Source organism: Calidris pugnax, unplaced genomic scaffold (genome assembly GCF_001431845.1).
Source record: "Calidris pugnax isolate Ruff unplaced genomic scaffold, ASM143184v1 scaffold103, whole genome shotgun sequence".
In the NCBI taxonomy this organism is placed as follows: Eukaryota; Metazoa; Chordata; class Aves; order Charadriiformes; family Scolopacidae; genus Calidris; species Calidris pugnax.
The window spans coordinates 10,949,311-10,973,640 of record NW_015090990.1 but is presented as its reverse complement, the minus strand read 5'-3'; the positions used below and the strand labels follow the sequence as shown (position 1 = coordinate 10,973,640).

Genomic DNA, 24,330 nt, shown 5'->3' with positions numbered 1-24,330 from the left:
TCTGTAAACATAATTCCTCTCTAAGCTATACAAGCTGATAGGGCAACTGTTTATTATGTTTGAGACAAACTGATCATGGCAAGGTGTTCTGCAGAGAGGTGCCTGAGGGACAGCTTCGTTAGGGGCTGCTGTCGAACCTGTCTGAATATCTGTGACCCAAAGGGAAGCTCAAGGCTGAGTCTTTGCACTCCCTCCTGGCTCCTTTCCAAACTGTTAAGGGGCACTCTAGGCCAAGCCTTTAAGGTCAGTGAAAAACGATTTGCAGTTTAACCTGTGTGCTGTTTAACTTGGAGTTTACTCTTTTAATCATGCTTCTACACAGACTGCATGGGTGCTTGGTATAAGGCATATAAGTATTCAAGTACTACTCTATTAAGGCTATAAGTGACCAGAATAATGTTTCTTTCTTTTTTTTGATTAAACCAGCTTCAGAATTTGACTCATGTAACATAAGCTTCACCATTTTAACAACTTCTCTCTTACCTGTATAGAGAGCAGAACTACATGAGTAGGACGATAAATGGAAAATAAGACTATAGAAACTTAACCATCAATAACTGTAAGGCAGTCTTCCTCCTACTCACTGAAACCACACAGACCACCTTATGCCACTAAAGACTGCCACTTTGGTCATTGATACCTGAGAAAACATGGGGATGTTCTCACCAGGCATTTTTGGGGAACTGCAACAAGTTCTCCCTGTTACCACTGCACCCTAAACTGCCTCACATCTCCAAGTAATGAATAGGTCAGTGATGATAAAAGCCAAAAGCTGGGAAGCAGGTACCAGCTCCCATGTTACCATTAAAGTGATGAACTTGTGCCTGAATTGTAGCTTCCCTACACACAAACAAAAATTAATTGGCAGTACTTATAGACCAGATATGTCGCCAGTAGCATATGAGGTAAGAAGGTTGACGTACTTCCCCTGTCCTCTATACCTTGTGGCACTGGGGCAAGTAATGAAGTGGTTGCTCAGCATCAAAGGCAACTCCTCTTGTGTGACATGGATGACATGCGCTTGTGTAAACAGCGAGATGGGCTACTGCTTTCCCAGTAGTTTCTGTCCTTTTCTTAGGTCTGTCTTTGTCATGATTAAATAAACTAGAGCTATGGCTTTCAAACAATTAAGGCAAAGCAAGCACAGAAGAATAACATAAACCTGTATTTTTTAAAATACCAAGATCATTTTGGATGGGGCAGGGCAGGGAGGAACTGACCTTGGATGGAAACTCTTGAAAAGTGATGTTGCTTTCAATATAATAGTTCATATTACACTAGAATGCATATTATACCTAAATTCATGATTTGTAATAGCATCTGTAATCCAAAAACGTACTATAAAGCAGGAAGAGCTGATAATCAGCCCATCCTCTGCATGAGAAGACTACATTGGAGCACTAAAGCTCTGGTTAGTTAGCTCCATCTTAGCAGGAGATCTCTGGGGAATATATTCACATCTGATTTCCCTGCTTTCTGCTGTCTTTGCATCATGCTGTGCAGCTATTAGCCTGCTGCTCAACAACTTAAAAAAGAGACACCATCAAACCTGGAAGTCATTGCAGCACCAGCCTTAGGGGTAAACAGAAAACTTGATGTCATAGTATCACACTGCGGGAGATTCTCTCTTCAATGTGGAGCCAAGTTTTAATTTTCATATCCAGCTTAATCAAACCTCAATACACATATCACATCAGCAGTGCATTCAGGCATTGTAAATCCTCCATTTAGGGCTGGCTGAACACTACAGCTACGGCCAAGTCCTAGGTTTCTTTTTTTTTTTTTCATTTCTAAATGTATTCTTTAAAATTCTCACTATTGTAATATGTTGTAGGGACTGCATGTGGGGAGAGAATGGGTTACATCATTACAATAGCAACATAAAGAGGCAGAGTGGCAGCTGACAAATTAGTAAAATCTTAGCAGCACTTATCTAACTCACTAGCATCGTGCTTATAAAAACCGTATGTTTGAAATAAACATTTGACACTCATTTTAATACCAAAATTACAACATTAAACCATAGAGAACAAAATCAAAGCTTTCACGTGTAGTTTTTTCCATGCTAGTGATTGTAAGTCCTGAATCCCTGCTAGCAGATCCCAGCATCCAGAGCCCTGAAGGGAACTCCGGGGGGAATGTGTGTGTCCATACCAAGGCAGCTGCTGCAGCAGGACCTGATGCTGTGCTCTGTGTTATTGACACCCCCACGGTAGACATGGTCGCAGCAACCAGGGAATGTTGGCAGCTCCCATTAAAGGCAGGCAGCCCCCTGAAATTTTCTTTGCTCAAAGTAGTTCCCAAAAGTAGGCTATTCTTGGCAGCTGCAGATGTCTGAAGTATGCAATAGAGAAGGAACTTCACAGCCCAAATTTCCAGAAGTATGACTCCACCCCAGTGCCACTGACAGTACTATAACAAACCGTATCTTCTCCACAGTCCAAGCTTATGAGCTAGGCTACGTACCAGAGTGCCTCATTATACTTAAAACAGCATATAAATTTTGCAGAGCATTTTAGAGAGTTATGGCCTTCCTAGCCTTATTTTTTTCTCCATCCTGAAACATTCTTTGGGACTCCTCCTTAGGCATCTGCTCTGCTCTCTGCATTTCTTTAAGATAGCTAAGGGAATGCATATCACATCCTTCTGCTTACCTGACTAGAACTGTTTTCTGAGTTTGGCCCCTTTTTGTGAGACAGTTTACAAGTGACTAGCAAATCATCAAGATCTGTGCACCTCCATTACCAATCCTGCTTGACTGCCCCTTGAATGCGTATCCTACCCAGAAGAAAGAAGGTCAGATATACAAAACATGCTACATCATAAGCTAACGTGGAGCTTGAAGCTTAATATAGATATCTAATGATAGGTTTATAAAAAAAAAAAACCAAACGAAACAAAACCAAAAAACCAAAGCCAAATACCAGTAATTATGCACAGCTAGATTTCTTACATCCAAGTGTCTAAATCCAAGCCTTTTTTTGTGTTTGCTCTATAAGCCTGACTCCGCTCTTGGCACAAGGTAAGCCATGGCTCTGCTGCCTTGCTCTATCCCATATCTGCTGCTCAACGTGGAAATCAAGCCACCTCCAATTTCAAAATACCTTAGTAATCAAATCTGTTTCCTTCACAGAGTGGATCAAAGGTTTGTGAAGATAAAAGCTTCCCAATTTTTTGTTCATTGCTTTTTATTACACTTGGGACATTATAATTTTATTGAATTTACTTTTTTGTTACTGTAGTGATCACTGATCAGAGTATTTTTATGTGACAGTGGAGTTTTTGCCTTGAGTAGCAGAACAGCCATCCATTTACTCTGAAGCTCTGATTTTAGGGGTTTTAGTTACGCTTTACTGCATCACATTTGCTCTTCATTCAAAAATGCAGCAAGAAAAGTGTTCATCAGCAGAGATGAGAAACAAGCTTATTAGAATAATAATTTATAAGGAAAAATGCTTTTTTTTTTTGAACAGTAGAGCATTTCAAGTCCCCTAATGTAGCTTCAGTGTGAAGTAATCATCCCCTTTTTTGTTAGAATATTCTATAAAGGGGAAGCACATGCAACTAAAGCAGAAAATCTAAGACATCCCACTGAAAATAAAGCACTGTGGCTACGCTGACAGTTGTGCTCACCAGACAGAGAAAGTATTCTGTACCTATTTGGACATACATGTTTTTGTAACAGGAAACAGAATTTTGATCATTAAGAACAATTACCTCTCTGACCCTCCAGTAAAGAGATGCTCCAGTAAGAGTTTCAACACTAGCAGATTTCTCTCCTGGACTCTGCGGTTTGTGTGTACCTAAAACAGAATCAGTCACAGATTTTTCCCAACTCAGATTAGATTTCTCGGTGGGAAGCAGCCAGAGTGGGAGAGTGACGATCTTATTCTTTTTAATCATTATTTTTCTCACAAACAACATCAAAGCTTCAGCAATACACATCAAACAAAAGATGCTAACAGAAGCCCAGCTCCGTTCACAGCATTGTTAGGCAGAGACAGTAACACTATGAATAGCAGGGCCAAAGGCCATGCACTCTGCTTCTGGGCAGATAAATACATAGTCAGGTAGTCAGTGACAATGACAGCAGCTATTTAAATTTAAGGGAGATGTCTTTGTGGAAGATAAAGAAGCTCACGGCTTTTACAACTTATGCGTGCCTGAGATTGCCCTGCTCACCTCTACCTTGGTGCTCCATTGAACCGCTCCATTTTAGTGCTATTTTTAGTGCTATTCAAGATTTTCTTGGGTATTGAGAGCTTTAAACATATAATAGTAGCTACAGAAGTGAATTTGCATTACTCCATCCAGGATTCTAGGGGCAATCTGGGAAAAGTAGAAACATTTATGTTTAGCCTAGCAAATACTTTCAATGTTTTGAACAGAATGTGGAGGGACAGAGTCCTTCTTTGTCGCATTGTTTGACATACATACTTAGAAAGAAATCTAATCACTCTTGTCTACAACTGCAAGAGCTCTGATATGCCTGTCTTCCTACAGAAGATAATGCCTGGCCTTGTAATTAAATCTATTTTTAGAATATGATGATGCAGCTGCAAAAGCATCCATTGTGCTTGTAAGCATACATTAAACAAACAGGGTATCATAAAAGGTAGAACCTCTACAAAGTACAGAAAAACATACAGAAGTCTCCAACAATCATGGCTACCTCTGTGCTTTAACTTCTCTGGTCCAAGAGTCTTGACACCTGAATTGAAAGTGCATATGCACACAAAATAATATTTTTTTTTCCAAAACGTATACTCTTGTTACAATTATAAGGTAGGAGATTAAGCTTTTAATATTACTTTGCAGAGAAGGAGGAAAAAGTGTGCTTTAAGAATCATACTTACACTTCCATGTCCTGAGGCAGCCCTTCCTCAGTTACAGCTTCTGTGCCTTTCCGAAATTCCTTCAATTGCAATTTTGCATAAGGAAATATTGATCAGAAATTCAGGGTTTGGACCTAGAAGTTTGGCTTGTCTGGAATGGACTGTATGGGATGGCTTGGTCCTTGCTCAGCAAGATTCACTGGATGCATACAAACAAATTACTTTTTCTTTCAGATGTTTCTGTCCTCTCCATACAGTCAGAACTGAAAAAATTTTAAAATTATTTAATGAGGAAGAGTTTATTTGTATGAGCATTCAGGAAATGGCTTGCTGTACCCACCATTCACCATACCTGGGGTTGTTGGTATAGAAGTCAGAGCACTGCTGTTCTATTTTTAAGTTTACATCTAGTCAGAGGGCAGGGATAGCACTAGACAGTGAGCTGTTCACCACGAGCCACATTCCCTGAAATATGTTCACAACTTGTTGAGAAGTGTTTTAACAACAACAACAACAACAACAGGAGGGGAAATCAGGACTAAACTATTTGGGAAAACATGTGTTCCCAGGAAGCAATTGCATCAGCTGTGTGACTCTCATTGAAATCAGCTTTTCCTTTGTAGGATGTTGAGGGAAGAGGAGGATAACTTTCAATAGATCCTAAAGAATACCATAAAGATGCATGCTTTTGGCAAGGCTTATTTCTGACATTTGAGCACAGAGAGATAATGCATCTCTGCTGCCTGGGACTGCCTGGCTGACAAGGATTTGTACGGCAGATAGGCTCAGGATGCCGTATGTGATACACCATGGACTGAGGCTGCACAGACGTTGGCAGATCAAATTAGTCTCACTTTGTGTTGAAATCCAGGGGGTAATATTATCCGAGGAAGAGCAGGTGCAACATATTCTGCTGCGTTTGTAAGAAATTTGCTTCAGAGGAAACTTAATCAGGCCAAATGCCAGTGCTGGGGGGAGTTGGGAGCTAAAGATTATATTAGGAATAAGGGTTTGTCCCAGAGAAAGGCGATTTTGGCACTGCAAAAGGATCTGTCTGTAGCCTTGAAATAGGAACTCAACTAAGTTCTGCCCTTTTGTTGCTCTGTTACTTGTCTACTAATTAAGACTCTAAGTGAGGCCACATGGAGTGAATTCTATTGAACTTTTAGAAAAATCAGATACTATGACTGTTTTACAACCTACAGTAACAGAATAAGGATCAGCAAACTGTTTTTCTTACCTCATGCCTTTAACCTAAGAGTCTGGGGTTTTTTACTACTTTTGTACTAATAGAGAGGAAAGGTGTGAAGGAAAGCTATACAAAAAAGAAAAAAAGAAGGAAATTGCAAATAAAAGCATTCTTTCTTCATTTCCTGTTAAGTCAGTCACAATTTCATGGTGTAACATGGAAAGCCATAGTTTCAATGGTTTCAGAGCAAGGATTTTTGTGTCTAAGAGTATCATGAACTTAAAAAAAAAAAGAGGATTAGGATCTTTGTTTCCTATTTCTTGAAAGCAGGGAAGGATTCATTTTGCTTTTGGAAATTAACAAAACATTATTTTTGCTAGGATTTTTGTAAATTGGTGAGATTATTGATGACACATTGTATTACTATCAACAATTTCAGAAACTTACAAGTTTTCCCAAGTTGCTTAGGAGAGGCAGCAGAAACAAGTACTTTTTCCCTTCAAACAAGAGTACTTCAACTTCTCAGATAGTCATCTCATGCTAAAAAGGTCTCGACTGAAAGGACAGGTCATCAACAAAGATATTTGGGAGAAGGTAGAAAAACCAACATTTGCCATTGACTTTAGTGAAGCTAAGCTTCACTGACGGGAATAATTCATTCGCTAAAGTGAATAATTCATAATACTACAATTTCTGTTGCTGTCTTATTTAGAATTATCTGCCCAATGTGTTGCGAAGGACATGCAGTCGTGTATAGAAATGTATATAAAGATTTGAGGAAGCAGATTGAAAAGTTGGCAGATAAGGTAGAAGAGACAGCCAATAGAGGGAACTCAAATTGTACAGCAAATCTGAAAGAAGATAAATGGATAATTTAACAGCCATTCAGTTTTCAAGAAAGACAAAGCACAAACTACATTGCATCAGAAAAGGACTAGAAATGATGATGGATGAAACGCTTCAAGTAAGTGTTTAACACAACAGAATCACAGTTGCCTGCAGAATTCCCAGCTGAGGGCAAATTCAAAGAACTAAATAAGGATATGAGACTGATATGGTTTGAAGAGTTTTTCAAAATCCATTTAATAGTAAGGCAGAAGGCATTGATCAGCTGCTTGCTTAAAATGTTGAAAGGAAGAGTTAGAAACATTCTGTCTCTTGTATGCTTTAGACATAGAATCAAAACCATAAGGAGCAGAGCCAAATAAGAAGTTGTTTATGAAATAATAACTCTTCCTCTTCTGAGCAAGCCTGTGGTTTCATGAAATTATTATGAACAGATGAATCACTTGCAGCAATAGCAACACATCAGTTAAGCTAGTTCAGTAGGTGCCCAGTCCTTCAGTATTACCCTTTCCCTTTGACAGCACTGCATGCTTGATACTGGCCAGAGAACATTTGGCTACCGGGAGCTCTGTACATATTGGCCTCCCTGAAGTACCTGGCACATTTTATCAGTGGAAAATCTTACTTTATAATCATCTCTTTACAGTATGCATGTTTACTTACAAAGGAGTGTAGCATTATTCTTGCTAATGTACCATCACCATAAGAAGCATAACGCTAATTCACAGTGAAAGAGCTGAACACTTGTGCATGAATTAGATCCCTTTCCAGTCACAATTAGCTTCCTTCCGCACTGCTATCAATTTTTATACAGAAGCTAAAAGAAACTCCGGTTTTCTATCAGGGAAATTAGTAGTATATTCATTTCACCTAATTACATTTCTAGGCATCAAAGAAAAACTCCCTGGAAAAATACGAAAGTAATGCACTGATGTACTTGGTGACCTGGACCCCTCCTCAATAAACCCTACAAGGAATAAACAGTCTCTTTCAGCTATAAGGAGATTGCAGTAATTAATTTTTTTCATGAACTCAGCCCCCTCCCAAATACAGGAGTTGTTTTTTTTTTTCTGGAACATAATGATTAAATATGGCCCTAAATCAGTAGGACAAATAACTAATTCATTTATGCACACAGTCAGAGGTTCATAGAAGTTAATTCCCATATCTTATCTATATTGCTTTATCTTCTGTATTCTAGCTACAGAAAGCAAAATTTTAGCAGACTTTTTGGTTTTAGTACATGGGCATATATACAGAAGTATTTTGGGGTTTTCAAAACAATGTCTCTCAAGTATTTGTATTATGAAGATCAAACCTGTGAATGACTGCAGTACAGCTTCCCTTTTATTTGAACTAATCTGAAGTTCAAGGACTTTCAGATAAATGGCTCACCTTTGGCCTATGTATTCTCACGTGAAAGCCACTTCAGCAAAACTCAGGAGTCCAATTCAGCTTTGCTGTAACTGGTCATGACTCTCTTGACTTCAGCAATGCTTCATATGCTTACACCAGGTCTGAATTTATCCCCATGGCTTCTCGGTCACTAGTCCTCCCTTCCAACTCAGAAACTGCCTACATAATAAAAGTGATTCATTAGAAACCACTGGGTTCCAAAGTAGAGTGAACACTGAGACCTATAACTTTTTGATATGTGATCAGTCATAAAAATGAATTTATATGGTCTTATTCCATAAACTCGCTTTACAAATATTAGACCCGCAACCATACTTCCGTGAGCTGTAATCTTGTCAAAGCTCATAAGTTAAGCAAGGTCAGAATTGGTCAATATTTGGATGAGAATATCCGGGGTGGAAAAAAAAGGAAAGTATATCCTCTGGAGGTCCTGCAGTGTTTGTAAGTCAGAGGATACTGTGCTCCTCTTTAAAAGGATTTGGTATTAGTCTTAGAATACAACAAAATGTTGTATTTGCTTTAGCAATAGTTTAGACTCTGGCCACATCTGTGCTGTATCTTGGCTGTTTCAGATAACATCCTTTCAGATAACATCAGAGATGAAGGTGATGTAGCAGGTGAAGTCCTCTGGCCCACCACCCTTCAATCCAGGAGGTAGATCTACCAACAAACGCCTCCACTGCTACCCATTACCCTCTCCCTAAAGGGGTTTGCTGCTACTGCTACTATTTCTGCATTTTTTGTGCTTTATCTAGCAAAATACACCTGAGAAACAAATTTCTATACCCAAGAAAAACATTCTCCCCTTCTTATCCCTAAGTATCCTCTGTAAGTAGCTTCCTCTGAGTATCTCATGCTCTCCCCCTTTTGATCTCTTCCTTCAGGCAGCCCTGCTCCTCTCCCAGGGGCACACACTGGATTGCAGAAGTGCTTTTAACCTTTTCTTGTACTGGAGGAGCTTATACGCAAAAGGAGCTATACTTGCGAAGGTATTCTGTGGGCTGAGCAGTCCACAGTCACAAAAGACACCTAAATAATCGAGGTGGTAAGAAAAAGCCTGTGCTATACAGTAGCTTTCTGAGAAACAGCTTAGTCACCCATCTGAGGTGTGCACGGCGGCAGCAAGGAACTGCAAACCTATCTGGCTTTTCCTAATGCCGGAGCACGCAGCTCTTCAGGACCCTTTATCACTCTGCAATTAAGAACAGCTTTTACAGCAAAGGGAATAAAACAGGAAAGGTCACCAATGCTGTACCTATTGCTCTGCAGCAGGGCAGCTGCATTGCAGTGGAAGGACAGCACGGGGACACCGAGGTCCCAGGCAGGGGTTCCCTCTCCCCCTAATGCTCCTGTGCCAAGGAGGGACGGGGAAGAAGGGTGTTTCTGGAGCTCTGAGTTCATGTGGTGGCATCCCATGTCAGAAAGCTGTTGAAAACCAAGCCTCTTCCTACTAAAGCAAATAATATATTGGGCGTTAAGAAGCTGGACACCAAATTAGACAGATCAGTAGCAAAGCTGTTCGTAAGAGGCATGCATCAAAAATAGTGGCGTGGAGGAACAGTACATCAAAGGAGTTCTCATGCAATAAAATGGCAAGTAAAAAGCGCAGCCAGGAGGTAGAAAACCCTGACTAGACTACAGCCAAATAAATTTAAATAGCTTTGGGAATATATTGGTGGTTTAATCCGGATCAGGAACAGGTGCTATGAATGTAATTCAGTAAATGGTCGAGAGCCTGCCAGAAGGGAGAGAAATGTGTTGCTTTTGAGATAATTTCCCAGAAGCTTCATAAAAGAAAATTGATTACTAGAGTTTAATAATTAAAACAGGGCCAGATATATAGTAATCAAATGAGTTCTTAATTACATCTCAAGCAGAAATAAAATCCAATTTGTGTACTTTGTATCAGAAAAGTCCTACTGAAATGCTTTGATAGGTGGATAAAATAAAATAAGAGCTAATTTCCATAGGAATTATAGTAGTTGGTTTAATTAAAAGACTCAATCAGAATGAAAGACTCCCAAAGTGAAAGGATACTAAATACAGAAGCAGTGGTTTAAATATCAAATCAATGCCTGAATAAAGACATTTTATGGACCAAGTACAAAATCTGCACTGTCAAGTATCCCTAATCTAAATTAATGTGCAACAAAATTAAGTTTCTTAAAATTACACTATATATTTTTAAGTATTCCAAAGAATTAATTGTTTGTGCTATGGTAAAAACAAATATCAAAGACATGGTTTATTCCTTCTTAAATGTTATTAGTTAACCATTCTCATTATTTACCTGGTAACCTCTGTTGCACCTGGGTTATTAGACTCTGTAATATGCACTTAGGTATATATTTCTGAGAAATATATGTATTTACTTTTGGATTTAAAGTGTGTTTACAGCTCATAAGATGCAGTGATTACTGTAGAACTGCGTGGGTGCTTCTTGAATCCATTCCCAATCTACTTGGGCTTCTGGTCTCTGCTGTAGTTGATGCAAAGCTAATTGATCTAAGCCGCTCAAGCACCGAGAGTCCTCCTGGCACTCTACGTGAGAGGGCTGTCTCCTGCTGTAAGAGCCTGGCATATGCCTAGGCCTGGAGGGACGGGCACAGCAGTAGGTGCTCATGCCCAGACCTCTGCATTTGTCCCCTGGCACTAGGATTGCAAACATCACAGTCTTGTGGTCTAGTCTTGGAAACCATACAGCACAGAAAGGACACAGTCATAGCCGAGAGCTACACAGCCTCTCTGAGACAGAGGCCAGTGTCCTAGGGTGCTGTTTCTCCTCTACGTTGCCTGTAGCAGGTATAGGTTGCTGGTATAGCTTTTGTGACAGGAACAGCCCGTACTGCATTTTGTGCCTACAGATCCTGGGGCCGACAGGGTGTGAGTGCAGAATGCCGTCTTTGTGCTTAGAGACGTTTGAAATACGCTGATTTTTTAAGCATTGATTTTTAAAAAAATCTAAATACTAGAAAAATACTTCATGAAAACTTTTTCAAGATTTTAGAAATACCAGCAAGCTTAACTGCCAGTGAATGGATACTGGCTTTGCACAGAAAGGATCTAGTAAGTTGCTGTCAAAAGTTGAATATCTAATGTGCTACCTCTAGACACTTAGCTGGCAGTGGTAATGCAGGTGCTAATGACAGCAGCAGCCACCTTTTCAGGTATCTTCAGGTGTTTATAACGTATTACTGCCCCTCTGCTTTGGACTCCCACCTAATCAGGTTTGAGGAATATACAATGGTCCGAAATAAAGATCTAAAACTGGGGAGCTCTGAGGCCATGGTGATGGGAATGTTACAAAGCCACGTCCAATTCTATCAAATGAATGACTGTCACCAGCGAGCAGCACTGTATGTGGCAGAGATTGCAGTAAACCCTGCCTCTGACCCCAGGCCCAGGGTTGCAAAATTATCTGCCCGATCTGTGCCGTATTCTAAGGAAATAATTTCAAGTGGATTTGCTCCTAGTTGCACACAAATCAGCTTCTTACTCATGGCGTGATTTTTCAGAAGTGCTGAGCATTCATATTTTCTACTGAAGTCAACTGAAATTGCAAGTTTTCAGCACATCTTAAAACCAGGCCATTAACCCTTAATTATCATATAATAGCTCAATTAAAAATCTACCAAGACTTACTTCAGTAGCTAACCAAGCTCCCATGGCTTGCAGACTAGCTATAAAAAAAATCCAGTTCTTTAGTGGTGTCTGTGCTCTGGGGACCATTTAAAACGGTTGCTGTTAACCCTGCTATTCAAAGCAAATAATGAAAATGATCATCTCCAAAGGTACCTGCTACCCCCTCCCTTTCTTTTCCTTATAATTTTTTGCACTTTTAGAACAACTTTTCCTGTCTCCTCTGTCATTTTTTTTTAATCTTGCACCAACAAGATTTCAAATGACAAATATGTAGTTTCCATCAGAGAAAGCATGATACCCAACTCTCAGCAAAACATACTGCTAATTAAAAAAGCTGCAAAAGAATAAGACTCCTCTGTCCTGAAAGGGCACATCGCATGGCTTGGGAGGTAACTGGTTAACCCTTTTTTCACATCTGGGTGCTCCTGTTAATGAGGTTCTGTCTCTCTTTCATGTAGGCACAAAACCAAGTGAAGCACTTGTGGTCTTTCCACATAAGCATTTGATACTTTAAAGGGGAAGGTAAAATAAACTTCTAGCAAAGGTGTGCAGGAATAAAATAATTTAGGGGCTGATTCAAAGTGGTTTCAGTTAAACCAGATAAAAGATTAGCTGGCTTCTGTGCGCTTTGGACTGGGTATGCAGAAAAGAGCTGATTTCAGTGCAATCTAAAAAGACATTTATTTCTATATTTTGAGCACACAGAAACGTTTTGGGGGTTTTTTTTGCCAGCTTTGGAAAGCACAATACTGTTGTGGTTTACTCATCTATGGGAAATAAGAAAGTAGCACTAGGGAGAGTCGGAAGGTTATTTCAGCTTTGTCCAGCTGGTCATCTAACCAGTGCACCTCCTGCTCACAGCTGCCAGCAACCAGCCTCATGCACTTGGGGGATGCTTACTCAAAAGGACTACCTTTAATGATTACAAGAAAGCTAAAGAAGTTGAGCAGCAAGTCTGCCACCTTACGTGCTTTTTTTTGACATTTTTGGTGGCTTATGTAAAGCCTCAGGTAAAACAAGTAAGATGAAGATATCTCAATGGGAACAATAAGCTTTACCTACAGAGTAATTTACAGCTGGGGGTGAGGAGGGAGCAGGGCCTGGTACAGATTAAACTGTTTTTATTCTGTTACTCTCTGGACTGTCCATCAAAGGAGCGGAAATATTGTCAATATTTTTTATCTCATCCACTTTTTTTTTTTTAATCTTCTTCCAGTGTCTAGTGAAGCTGAATGTGAAACTGAAGCCTATGCTGGACTCTGTGGCAGTAAATAGAGGTAAATGGGAGGAGCTGCACCAAAAAAGACTTCCTTCTCAGGCGGCATCCTCATCCTCCTTTTCCTCTAGCTTTACCATGTCCCTCAAAGACATAAATTAAGCCTGCAAATGCCAGTGTCGCTTTTCGATAAGAGCTGTCTGAAAGGTTTTCATAAGCTTTGGCCCACCGTTTTTTTGAGAAATACTTTCACAGACGTGCTTAATTGATTGGATATTATCTTGACAGCATAGTTTTCTTTTACTGGGAGGCTTAGTGGGACTGAAAGGAAAGTCTGCAGTGAGACCGTGCTGGTATCTGGAGCGGCACGGAAGACAGCACAAGAAGCATTCATTCAGCTCCACTACATTTCAACTGCTGCTGTAAAAATCTGTAAAGCTGACAACAGACTGAAATATAAGAACTTACAGCTTAATAAAATTAATAGTACAGAGCAAAACTGGGATGCAAGCTGGTCAAATCATATGCAAGGAGCTGCAGGAAAACAGAATAGTATGTAATTACATTGTTGTTTTGCATCTCTGCAGTACACGTTATGAATCAATTATGCCTGCTTTTGTGATGTTCCTCTCTTCCCTCCTCTTTTATGCCTGAATGTTCTGAAAAGCCTGCTTTGTATTCTAAAGAAGTATTTTTTTACAACAAAGCTTCTTAGTGATTGATCAGGGCCTTTAGAATTGCCTACCTTTGCTACATTTAAAAACAAACTTTATTATCTTTAAAAACACCAACCTGTCCCTGCTTCCCTGAGAAATTCATACTAACAGTGCAGTAAATTTCTTAGCAAGGGGAAGTTTGCATAAAGGTAAAATATTGCATGGTAATTTTAGAGGGTTTTTTTTTCTTTTCTCTAAAAAACGCTCTTTTAACACCTTTTTTTTTTTCATCACAGTGTCCCCTAAGGAAAAAATTAATAGGCTTTAATGAAAATAGAATACAAATAAAAAAGTAAATCTGCTGCCTTGTGCTTCAGGTTTATATTACGTTGAAAAGTCAACCATAGATAAGCCTTTCTAGTATAACTTCCAGTTGAAATTAATATTTTGAAATGGTGGAGAGGAAGAGTATCATCACACTGGACTGACTACCTCTTACTTCTCTTGCAGTTCTTTCAGTACAATTTGAGATGCTATTATTACAGCTAGCACAGCACTAGTCAAGGCTCTCATGTAGACGTCTGTGGTAGAGGTGTTCATAAAAATCTAATCAAACATGATAGGTCACAAAACCAAACGTGTCTAGTTCTGTGTGATGACACTAGTATTACCTGAAAGCTGGTCTCTTTCCATTAGTGCAAAGATCACTAGTGTAGCAAAACTGTGATCTATGATATGAGGGTGCTTTCTCTGCTGCATGACCTGACACAAGAGGAGTCATGTTGCAGGGCTTACAATTCCCATTTATAGGGGAAAAAAAAAAAAGCCTTTGTACTCCATGAAAAATGGAATTCTAAATATAGGGTTGTCTGGCAGTAGAAACTAAAGCTGAGTTCAGCTTAGTTTTACACCTGTGCCAAACTCCATTTACTTCAGTGGAATTACCTTGAACTGGCACCAACTTAATGGAAATCAGAACCTGGCCCGGCTGACCACATGCTAAAAGAGCTTTCCTGCTCTCTAAGGAAAGAGAGTCATTAATGATGTATAAAAGCTGACTACATATGTCTGACAAACAGAAACAACAAATCTGCTGATCGCTTTAAAAAAAAAACAAAAACAAAACTCACAACAAAACAAAACCCCTCTGTGCCATTAATCCTGTGTCTAGGAAAATAGCTGGAAATTTCAGTACCATTGCAAGCCAATCCTTTAGTACGCAACCGAACCACATCCCTTTCTCTAGCAGAAAGAAGCAGGGAAAGAGCAGAAATGCAGACTGCAGAGTAGTGAATATATGCACCAAATAGAATGTTTCTGCTATTATTTTACCACTTCTTTCTTCCCTCAATAAAGACAGATGCCGGATAGTAAGCAGCAAGCCATACAGAACTTAAAACACGTATTTGATGGGAGAAAGAGATACAAGGAACTGGCATAGCACTGCTGGCAGGCACATACACAGCTTTCCTGAATTTTGATATGGCATATTGCTAAGTATAACGTAATTTATAGTGCATACCCTACAGCTTCCCCCAAGGTTGAGTCTCCCCTCATTTCCTCTCCCTTTTATTGGCTTCAGTGCGCTGTTGCCCATGGCAACACCCACTGGCAGGGATGGGGATTCAGCACCACCGCAACCTGACATACAGCTGAAGTTCTAACAATGTCAACCATCAATCAAGTGACTGTTTGTAATTGCCTCCATCTATTTCTCCTGTCTTTCGGTATCTTTGTTATTGTGGGTCAAAATTCAGAAACTGCTGACTAATGTTATGGTTCTGTTCCTCCATCACAAGGAAGAAAATGAGAGAGCACGGCTAGATCGTTATCAAATTGTTCTCAGGCAAAACGAAGCAACCCTGCTGAAGCTGGGGGGGCACCACCAGCGTGTCTCAGAACAGCACCGGGGCTCTGAAAGCAGTATAGCTCAATCTAAAAACAAAACCAACCAACCAAAAAAGAATCTTATACTTTTTTTTTCTTAACTCTTAGCTTAGAAATTAGCAAAAGATTTCCATTTTTGAGAGAAAAATTCTTTGTGGAAGCATGCAGTACAGTAAATAAACATATTGCAAGTTTCTCATATTTTAAGATGGTGGAAAACACTTTTTCCAGTACTTCAGTCAGTTTTGCCAAACTCTTCCAAGATGTGCACAGGAGAGATGACTGTGTAGGTTGTTAAAATGGCATTCTCCATTTTCTACTTGTTTCCCTGCCCTCTGCACAAGGGGAGATCAAAACCTACTGAAATTAGTTTAGTTCTGTGAGTGCGTATAAAACACAGGTCTACAAGAGATGAGGAACTGACAATCAAACAGAAACAACAGATCTGCTGATCACTTTAAAAAAAAAAAAATTAGCGAGCACGTGGAGAAGAGGACCGAGAACCCACTGTTACACAGGACTGTGCTAGAAACGCACTGCTTGGCCCTTTCCCTAGAGATGCCCAACACATCCACTCTGCTTCATCAACAGACAAACCATCACTTATTTTCCCCAGCAGTGAGTGGAAATTTGGCCTTTGATGAGGGCTCTAGCATCTACAATTCCAATGCTAAAACATGGTGAGCACATGGACCATCCTTAGGGTCACAGGGGCTTCATTCTCCCCAAAAGGAGCTTCAAGCTGGTTCAACAGCAATGCCATTTTTCTAGGTATCCTACTGAGTAGTAGTAACCGCACCCTGAACTCGGTCAGGTTTCTTGTCTCATGACATGAGGTCTCACAGGAGTCAGCCAGTAGCCCCCACTTTATCAGCAGAAAATGCTCAGGAGATCTAGGTCTTCATCCCCATCCTCAAAGATAGTTCAGACCACACAGTAATTCCACTCAGGATTCCCACCTGCAAGGCTGCTGGCCATAATCAACCTTTCCTCATGAATTAAAAAAAAAAATAAAAATGCAAAAGCATAAACACCCTAGCATTGTGTAGGGTATTCAGGAAGAAGCCTGACGTTTAATCATACTTGATTAATTGAAGCAGGCTTTCGAAACTGCATGTACACCTTCCCCACCAGAATGTGGGGAGTCAGAAGGGTGGGCTTGTCTCCTGCCAAAGCCCCTTACATGTACCCAGCAAGGAGATGGGTACAGCCCTGATTTCTGCTTCACTCCTGGGAGATGCACAGAGCAGACAGGCTGCCAGGGAAGAGCTCAGGAGGGGCTCATATGTAATTAAAGCCCTCCCCTGCAACATGACACTGTGACCCCACCAGAAAACCGAACACTGTTCAAGGCGAGGAGCACCTGGCGCAGAAGCTCTCCTGTGGTTCAGACAGAAGAGTTTCCCACCTTCTGAAAATGAGATATCCAAGAGGTGTCTTTGACGGTAATTCGAGTAGTAAAATCTGACAATTTCCCCTGAAAGTGCCCCATCATTTTGCCTTTCTCCCAGCCTGGCACTGACAGGTGAAACAGAACAGCTTCAACACAATGCGATCAAGCTGTAGACATTGGCTTCCGTCAGGATGTGGTTTTTGCTCCTGCTCCAAAGCAGAATCACACTTAGAAGGTCAGACAGCAGTAGCTCACGGAAGTGTAACCTGGATGCCTCATGTGGCAACGGGACGCTGAAGTCCCCACGCAGCTCCATCACAGCCAACCCCCACTATCTACAGGGCCAGGGCTCTTGCTGAGAAGGGCGTTGGTCTGTTTCATGCCCTGCAGAAAATAGCTGTAGACTAGAGGAGTATGTTTCATTTTAGCTCAGGTATTCCTTCAGATGGTGTCCTTGATACAGGAGCTGTGTTTTTCTGGACTGGTGACCTAGCTAATTGCTCCTTCCTGTAGTGCACTGCAATCTCGTAACGTGCCTGTAGTTATCAACAAAGCCAATACTAGTACTCACAAACTATTTTTTGAAAACTGCAGCCAGCAGTGCCTAACGCCATTTGTAATATTTAGACAAACTCACCCTAGTGGAAAAATAGGAGTGTTTCAGTCTACAGGCCAAATACTTCTTTTTCCCTTCATAAAATCAAACCAGTTTTAGTTATTGATAGATCGTTTATACATTGAGTGAAATTTCAGAACAGGTTTATTTCAAGGTTATATAAAACATACTATCAGACGATTCCAATGCTTAGAGTGTTCTGGGCAAGAAAATATAAAGCAAGATATTTTTTGAATTGGCTTTGTCAAATAAACAGAAGACTTTTAAGAGTAAAATCATGTGGTTTTCTAACGTAACAATGAAATGGGAGGTATAAATAAGCTGAAATGAGAGATCCCAGAGATTTCCATCACTTGAATGTGCCAGTATTGGAACACACACTTTATATTGTTTGTTACCTCTTCTTTTTTGGCTTACTTTTATTTAATTACTGATTTATAAGCATGTTGGACACTGCATCTTACAGTTGTGCAGGAAATACCATTATCAGCTTTGAACCTTTGCTATGGGAAACAACTGACACATGCAGAGAAATACTGTATTTTCTAATGCAAGTGAGTCCTACATACTTTCCAAATGTATAACTGGAGACTTCTGCATCCTTTTCCTTTTTGCATTTTAAGATCCTTACCCTCATTGTTTTGCTTTAGTATATCAAACAATGCTGATCCAGCTTTTTAAAGCATGTTTTTGAAATTAACAACTTGGTCTCTCTAAAAAAAAATAAATCATTTTAATGGCTTGCTGTGATTTGTTATTATTATTTCCCTTTGCAACTACCTCGTTGGGATGAATCAGAGCTGTATCTCTTGATTACAGAATCACAGATAGAAGAGCAGTGAAAACACATGTGACTGAGCGGCTCAGATACGAGTTTTGAAATGTGAGGTTGCAGCATACATGCCCGGGAGCAAACCTGACTTTGCTGGGTACACCTGGCATCAGTCTGGAACGACCAGAAACCAAATCTGGCTGGTGGCTTTAACAGAGCCACTTATGTGTACAGAAATGACACAGATTATCCAGTCTGCAAGACTAGACATAGAGCATTGTCCAGCAGAAATACCATTAAGGGATGGTGCTAAGGTGCAAACATCCATCAGCCACAACAGACTTTGGATCAGGCGGTAAAGGGGATGTTTCACGTTTGAAAAGCCCCTGACAGCAGTAACCTGCTCACTGTCCGCGTTCCAGGACCGCGCCTTTAGCGCAGGGCCCGGTTCCACACCACCGCCTCCTGCCCCACACAACCCCTACGCGGCGTTCGGAGAGAAAGGCGCTGACGCTGGTTTTATGGGGCACACACACGTAGGCCCAGGCGGCGCTTTCAGGAGGTGGGCTCTCTGTGAGCCAAGGCGGAACCGGCACTGGACAGCCCCTTGTCGCGACCCGGAAGACAACAGCACGGCGGGGAACAGAAAACAGCCGGCAAACACCCAGGGTGCGGCCTCGGGCACTGCGGCGGCAGGACACACCGAGACCCGCCGCCCGACCCCTCCCTCCAGCACTCCCGCCTGTGGCGGAGCGGGGAGAGGCCGGGGGGGCGGAGGGGAGGCAGCACCGGCGCTGCACCGGGCCCGCTCCGCCACCGCCGCCTCACCCCGGGCACCACCGCCATGCCCCGCGGCCGGTCGCACCCCGCACTTCCGCTTCCGGGGGAACGGCCTCCCGCTGCCGTAGGGAAGCAGGAAGTACTTCCGCTGGGGCGTTGCCACGGCAGCGAGGAGCCCGGCTTCCCCTTACGCGGGCCCGTTGCCGTGGCAGCGGCGATGGAGGCCGCGCCGGTGCCCGACGGGCAGTACACCGCCGTCGTCTACGGGCTGATCGGCGGCGGGCGGTGCGGGGAGGCGGTGTCGCTGCTGAGCCGCGAGCTGCAGAAGAGCTGCCGCTCCCGGGGCGGCCTCTCCCTGCTGGGCTACTGCTACTACCAGCTGCAGGACTTCGCGGCGGCGGCCGAGTGCTACGAGCAGCTGGCGGCGCTGCACCCCGAGCTGGAGGCTTACCGGCTCTACCAGGCTCAGGCCCTCTACAAGGCTGGGCTCTATGCCGAGGCCCTGCGGGCCATGGGCCCGCTGCTGGACCTCCCCGCCTACCAGGGCCGGACCCTGCGTCTGCGGGCGGCTATCTACTATGCCCAGGGTGACCTCCCGGCTGCCAAGAGCCTCGTGGAGGAGGCCCTCACCGCCGCTGCGGACAGTGGCCCTGGAGCAGCTGAGGACCCCTCGGAGCGGGCCGATGCCGAGATCAACCTGGGCTGCCTGCTGTACCGGCAGGGGCGGCATGAAGAGGCCAGCAGCAAGTTTGCGGGTGCCATGCAAGTGTTGGGTTACTGCCCTGAGCTGTCCTACAACATGGCGCTGTGCTGCTACGCCGCTAAGCAGTACATCCCTGCCCTCAAACACATCTCTGATATCATAGAGCGCGGCATCCACCAGCACCCAGAGCTCAGCGTGGGCATGAACACTGAGGGCATCGATGTCCGCAGCGTAGGCAACACCCTGCTCCTGCACCGCACGGCCCTGGTGGAGGCCTTCAACCTCAAGGCGGCCATTGAGTACCAGCTGCACAACCTGAAGGCGGCCCAGGAGGCGCTCACAGACATGCCGCCGAGGGCTGAAGAGGAGTTGGATCCAGTCACGCTGCACAACCAAGCACTAATGAACATGGACAGCCAGCCCACTGAAGGGTTTGAGAAACTGCAATTTCTTTTGCTGCAGAACCCCTGTCCGCCAGAAACTTTTGGAAACTTGCTGCTACTCTATTGCAAGCACCAGTACTACGACCTGGCAGCTGATGTGCTGGCAGAGAATGCCCATCTGACCTACAAACTGCTCACGCCTTACTTGTACAACTTCTTGGATGCCATCATTACTTGTCAAACTGCCCCTGAGGAGGCTTTCCACAAACTAGATGATTCAGCAGGGACACTGACTGAGCAACTGAGAAAACTCACAAAGCAAGTACAGGAAGCAAGGCAAAACTGGGATGATGAAGCTGTAAAAAAGGCAGTTAATGAGTATGATGAGACTCTGGAGAAATATATACCTGTTTTGATGGCCCAGGCAAAGATCTACTGGGACATGAAGAACTATACCATGGTAGAAAAGATTTTCCGCAAATCGGTGGAGTTCTGCAACGAACACGAGGTGTGGAAACTCAACGTGGCTCACGTGCTCTTCATGCAGGAAAGTAAGCATAAAGAGGCCATTAGCTTCTACGAGCCTATAGTTAAAAAGCACTGTGACAACATTCTCCATGTCAGTGCCATTGTGTTAGCTAACCTCTGCGTTTCCTACATCCTGACAAGCCAAAATGAAGACGCAGAGGAACTGATGAGGAAGATTGAGAAGGGAGAAGAGAAGCTGTCCTATGATGACCCTGAGAAAAATACCTACCATCTTTGCATTGTCAATCTAGTTATTGGTACCCTCTACTGCGTGAAGGGAAACTATGACTTTGGTATTTCAAGGGTCATTAAAAGCCTGGAGCCATATAACAAAAAACTGAGCACCGATACATGGTATTACGCCAAACGGTGTTTCCTGTCCTTGCTGGAGAACATGGCCAAGCATATGATCATGCTACGTGACAGCGTTATTCAAGAGTGCATTCAGTTTCTGAAGCAGTGTGAGCTGTATGGGAGAAACATCCCAGCTGTCATTGAACAACCCCTTGAAGAGAAGAGGATGCACAGTGGGAAAAATACGGTCACCTACGAAGCCAGGCTTTTGAGGGCACTGATGTATAAGATCATTGGGTGGACTGCGTAAATGGCATTTCCTGTACAGCAGAAATGAGAACTTTGTGTCTGTTCTTTTCTTATGCTCTCAAGGTGGTGCTCACTGTGGTAGTCCACGGTAGTAAGGGTTTCTCTTAATTGCTTACCTTTAAAGATTTTGTCTTGTATTTTGGCTACATCCAGTGGAAAATAGAATATTTACATGAAATAAACCGGCACCAAGTAACTAGGGGCATTCTCAGTAATCTGTCTTGTTAAGTACCTCTTAAGATGTGTTAACCAAGAACTTCATTGCAAAAACATCACAGAGTTTTTAGCTATAAAATATTTTATCCTTCTGAAATTTTGACCAAGTTGCTTTTCATTGGTTAAGAGTTAAAAATAACTTTTTTTCCATCTCTTCCAGCACAGAAGTTGAAGAAACAGAGTTGCTTTAATTCTCTAATGTGTGAAATGTTTCTTTTTTCTACTGTTTCCAAAGTATTTTTAATATGTTGCAGACCATGTTGATAGTATATTTAAACACAAAAAAATGGCTTTATAATAAAAAATCAGTCCTGCAAACATTAACATTGCTTTTTTCTAACTCAGTAATAACGCACAAGTATTCTGGCAAATTGCATACCTAATACCGGGATCGGGAATATATTCCAAGAAGGATATATTGACACGGTACCTCAGTTCAGGCCTGCCCTTGCAGTAAAGTTCATTATGACTGGCCGTAACTGGCTTCAGAGACAGCGCTCCATCCTGCCCCACGGCTTCTGCGCCCCCCACAGTCCCTTTGCCTGTGCCATCCCAGTGGCAGACCCCTTTGGTAGCAAGTGGTTACTTAATAATGCCATCCTCCATTTGCAGCCTGGCCTGCCCCTTCAATCCAAACACCAGTCTCAGAACATACCAGACCCTCGTAAGACACCTTGTGAATGTGAAATTATATCATTTTCCATATTTCTCAAAAAGCATGTGAATTCCATTTCATGCGAGACTTACAACTTCTCTACCCTTAGATGGAATAAATCTGCTTCTCAGTTTCCTCCTTGTGTTACTGTTCCATCATCTCCCAACACCTCTCTAAAACCCTGTTTATTTGCTTAATTCCTTTACGTGGCGCCTCCACCGCACTGGCATCAGAAAGCGTATTTTCTCGACTGCAGGCTGCACGTCTCTCAAAATCCAGTTTCTGTGCCATAGTTTACATGCAAAGAAAGAGGACAACATTTTAGAAAGTTGCTCTATTAGAAAGCTATAGAATACTTAATCCTTCCAGAGAGTTATTTGTATAGAAACAGAACAGGCCTGCAGCCATTTCAACATACAGAAAGCAAGCTCTGCTTATTTGCTGGGAGAGAAACCTGTCAGAGCTGAGCACGTCCCCTAAAAAGGATTACGACTGTGGGTTGGCTAATTAACGTTACAGTTTACCCAAAACTTCTTATAACAGTGAAGTGAAATCAAATTTAACAGTGTCAAGAATGGAAACATTCTAGAGAGCTAGAGAGCCGGCAGGAGATGCAGCAAGGTGTCCTAGGGAGGCCTCCATAGCTCATTACTAGTCCATAAAGCCCCTGATTATGGCGATATTAAATATTTCCCAGTGTTTCCCCACGAGGAGGAGACCGGTGATTTCAAATTTTGTTCACCTCCATGAAGCACAGCAGCAGGCTGTAAAGTATGTTTCTAATTTACAGTGAAATCATATTATATATTATGCAGCATAAACAGCATGACCTTTAAAAAAAAAAAAAGTTTTTAAAAGTCATGCCACATAATGGCATCTGAAGCGCAGTAATGGGCAATGACGTAGGGAACACCAGCCCTTTATTTAATATTCATTGTGCGTATTCTGTAAAAGTCAGTAGACGTTTAAAAAAAAAATTCCCTTTGCAGATTTGCGCCTGTGCAAAAGTTGAATGCCCTCTAATGGAGAGCGATTTAGAGACCTTTCCATGGCTGACTGTTGAGGGACGTCCGCATGCTCTAGACAACCAGTGCCTGATTTCCATTAGGGCGCTGCAGCCAGGATTAACCACACGGAGCCCTTCGCCTCTTTCTGGCCTTCCCTGGCCACACAAGAGTCCACCACGAATAAGCGGAGGTGACAGGGTTGGCCGGCCCTGGCATGTGCTGCCCAACCCTGCCGTTCTCCAGGGAATGGCACAGGGCCCTCGGCAGCAGGGTGGGAAGGGAGCATAGCCGTGCTACCCACAGAAAAAACAAATCCCCATAAAGGGACATGGAGTTGTGCAAGATGTGGCTATTCTAGAAGATACTGCTAGAGAGCAGTCAGCATATTACAACAGATCAGATGTACAAAAAAACCACTGGAGAGTCCTGGGAAAAATGTCAACAGCAGCATTTTCCCCGTTCTTCCCTTTTCCTGCTCTGCTTTTACCTGCTTTTCTGCCTGGAGGATGCTGCACAGCCAGACAACCCAAGGTTTCTGAGCAGGTTGGGTGATGCTGAACACCACGGCCCCAGTGCGGAGAGGCGTCCGCTGCCTCAAGGCAAGGGGGGAGCGGGGGAGCTGAGATGCAGCAGGAGGAGACCTGGGACAGGGGCTTCCTCTTCTGCTGCATCTCATGATGCTTCTGCGTGGGGTTTCCTCCCCGTCCCAGCAGTACTTTCCACCCTGTCCTGCCTCTTCCTCAGCAACAGCCACCCAACCTTCCCATGGTCGTGGCATGCTGGGGCAGATGCCCCAGCCCCTCTTCTGTCCTAGAGATCTACCTGCACCTCCTGCACCCAGAGGGATCCATGGGGCCCTGGGGTGATGCGACTGTCTGTCGCCTTTTGCAGTCTGTGTTGCTTCCCCCACTGGCCACCATGCATTTATAGCATCTCCAACTGCAAAGCACTTTGGTCATGAAAAAAATATATAAATGTTACAACCAG

General features: G+C 42.7%; 2 protein-coding genes across 2 annotated transcripts in view; both read left to right on the top strand.

Annotated features, from left to right (window-relative positions):
• Window positions 1–18,441, top strand: part of PDE11A (phosphodiesterase 11A) — a 144,936-nt gene extending 126,495 nt beyond the window's left edge. The window contains exon 20 of the mRNA XM_014954698.1: window positions 13,145–18,441. Within this exon, the coding sequence (XP_014810184.1) occupies window positions 13,145–13,306 (162 nt within the window). The 3' untranslated portion in view covers window positions 13,307–18,441. The remainder of the gene's footprint in view (window positions 1–13,144) is intronic.
• A 967-nt stretch (window positions 18,442–19,408) lies between these two features.
• Window positions 19,409–22,005, top strand: LOC106895091 (tetratricopeptide repeat protein 30B-like). The gene has a single exon (XM_014954201.1). It carries the CDS (start codon window positions 19,466–19,468, stop codon window positions 21,464–21,466), a length of 2,001 nt encoding a protein of 666 aa, XP_014809687.1. The 5' UTR covers window positions 19,409–19,465; the 3' UTR covers window positions 21,467–22,005.
• The last annotated feature ends 2,325 nt before the right edge of the window (window positions 22,006–24,330 follow it).

Coding starts and splice junctions, on each gene's coding strand:
- LOC106895091 (XM_014954201.1), top strand. CDS start 19,466: ATGGAGGCCGCGCCGGTGCCCGACGGGCAGTACACCGCCGTCGTCTAC.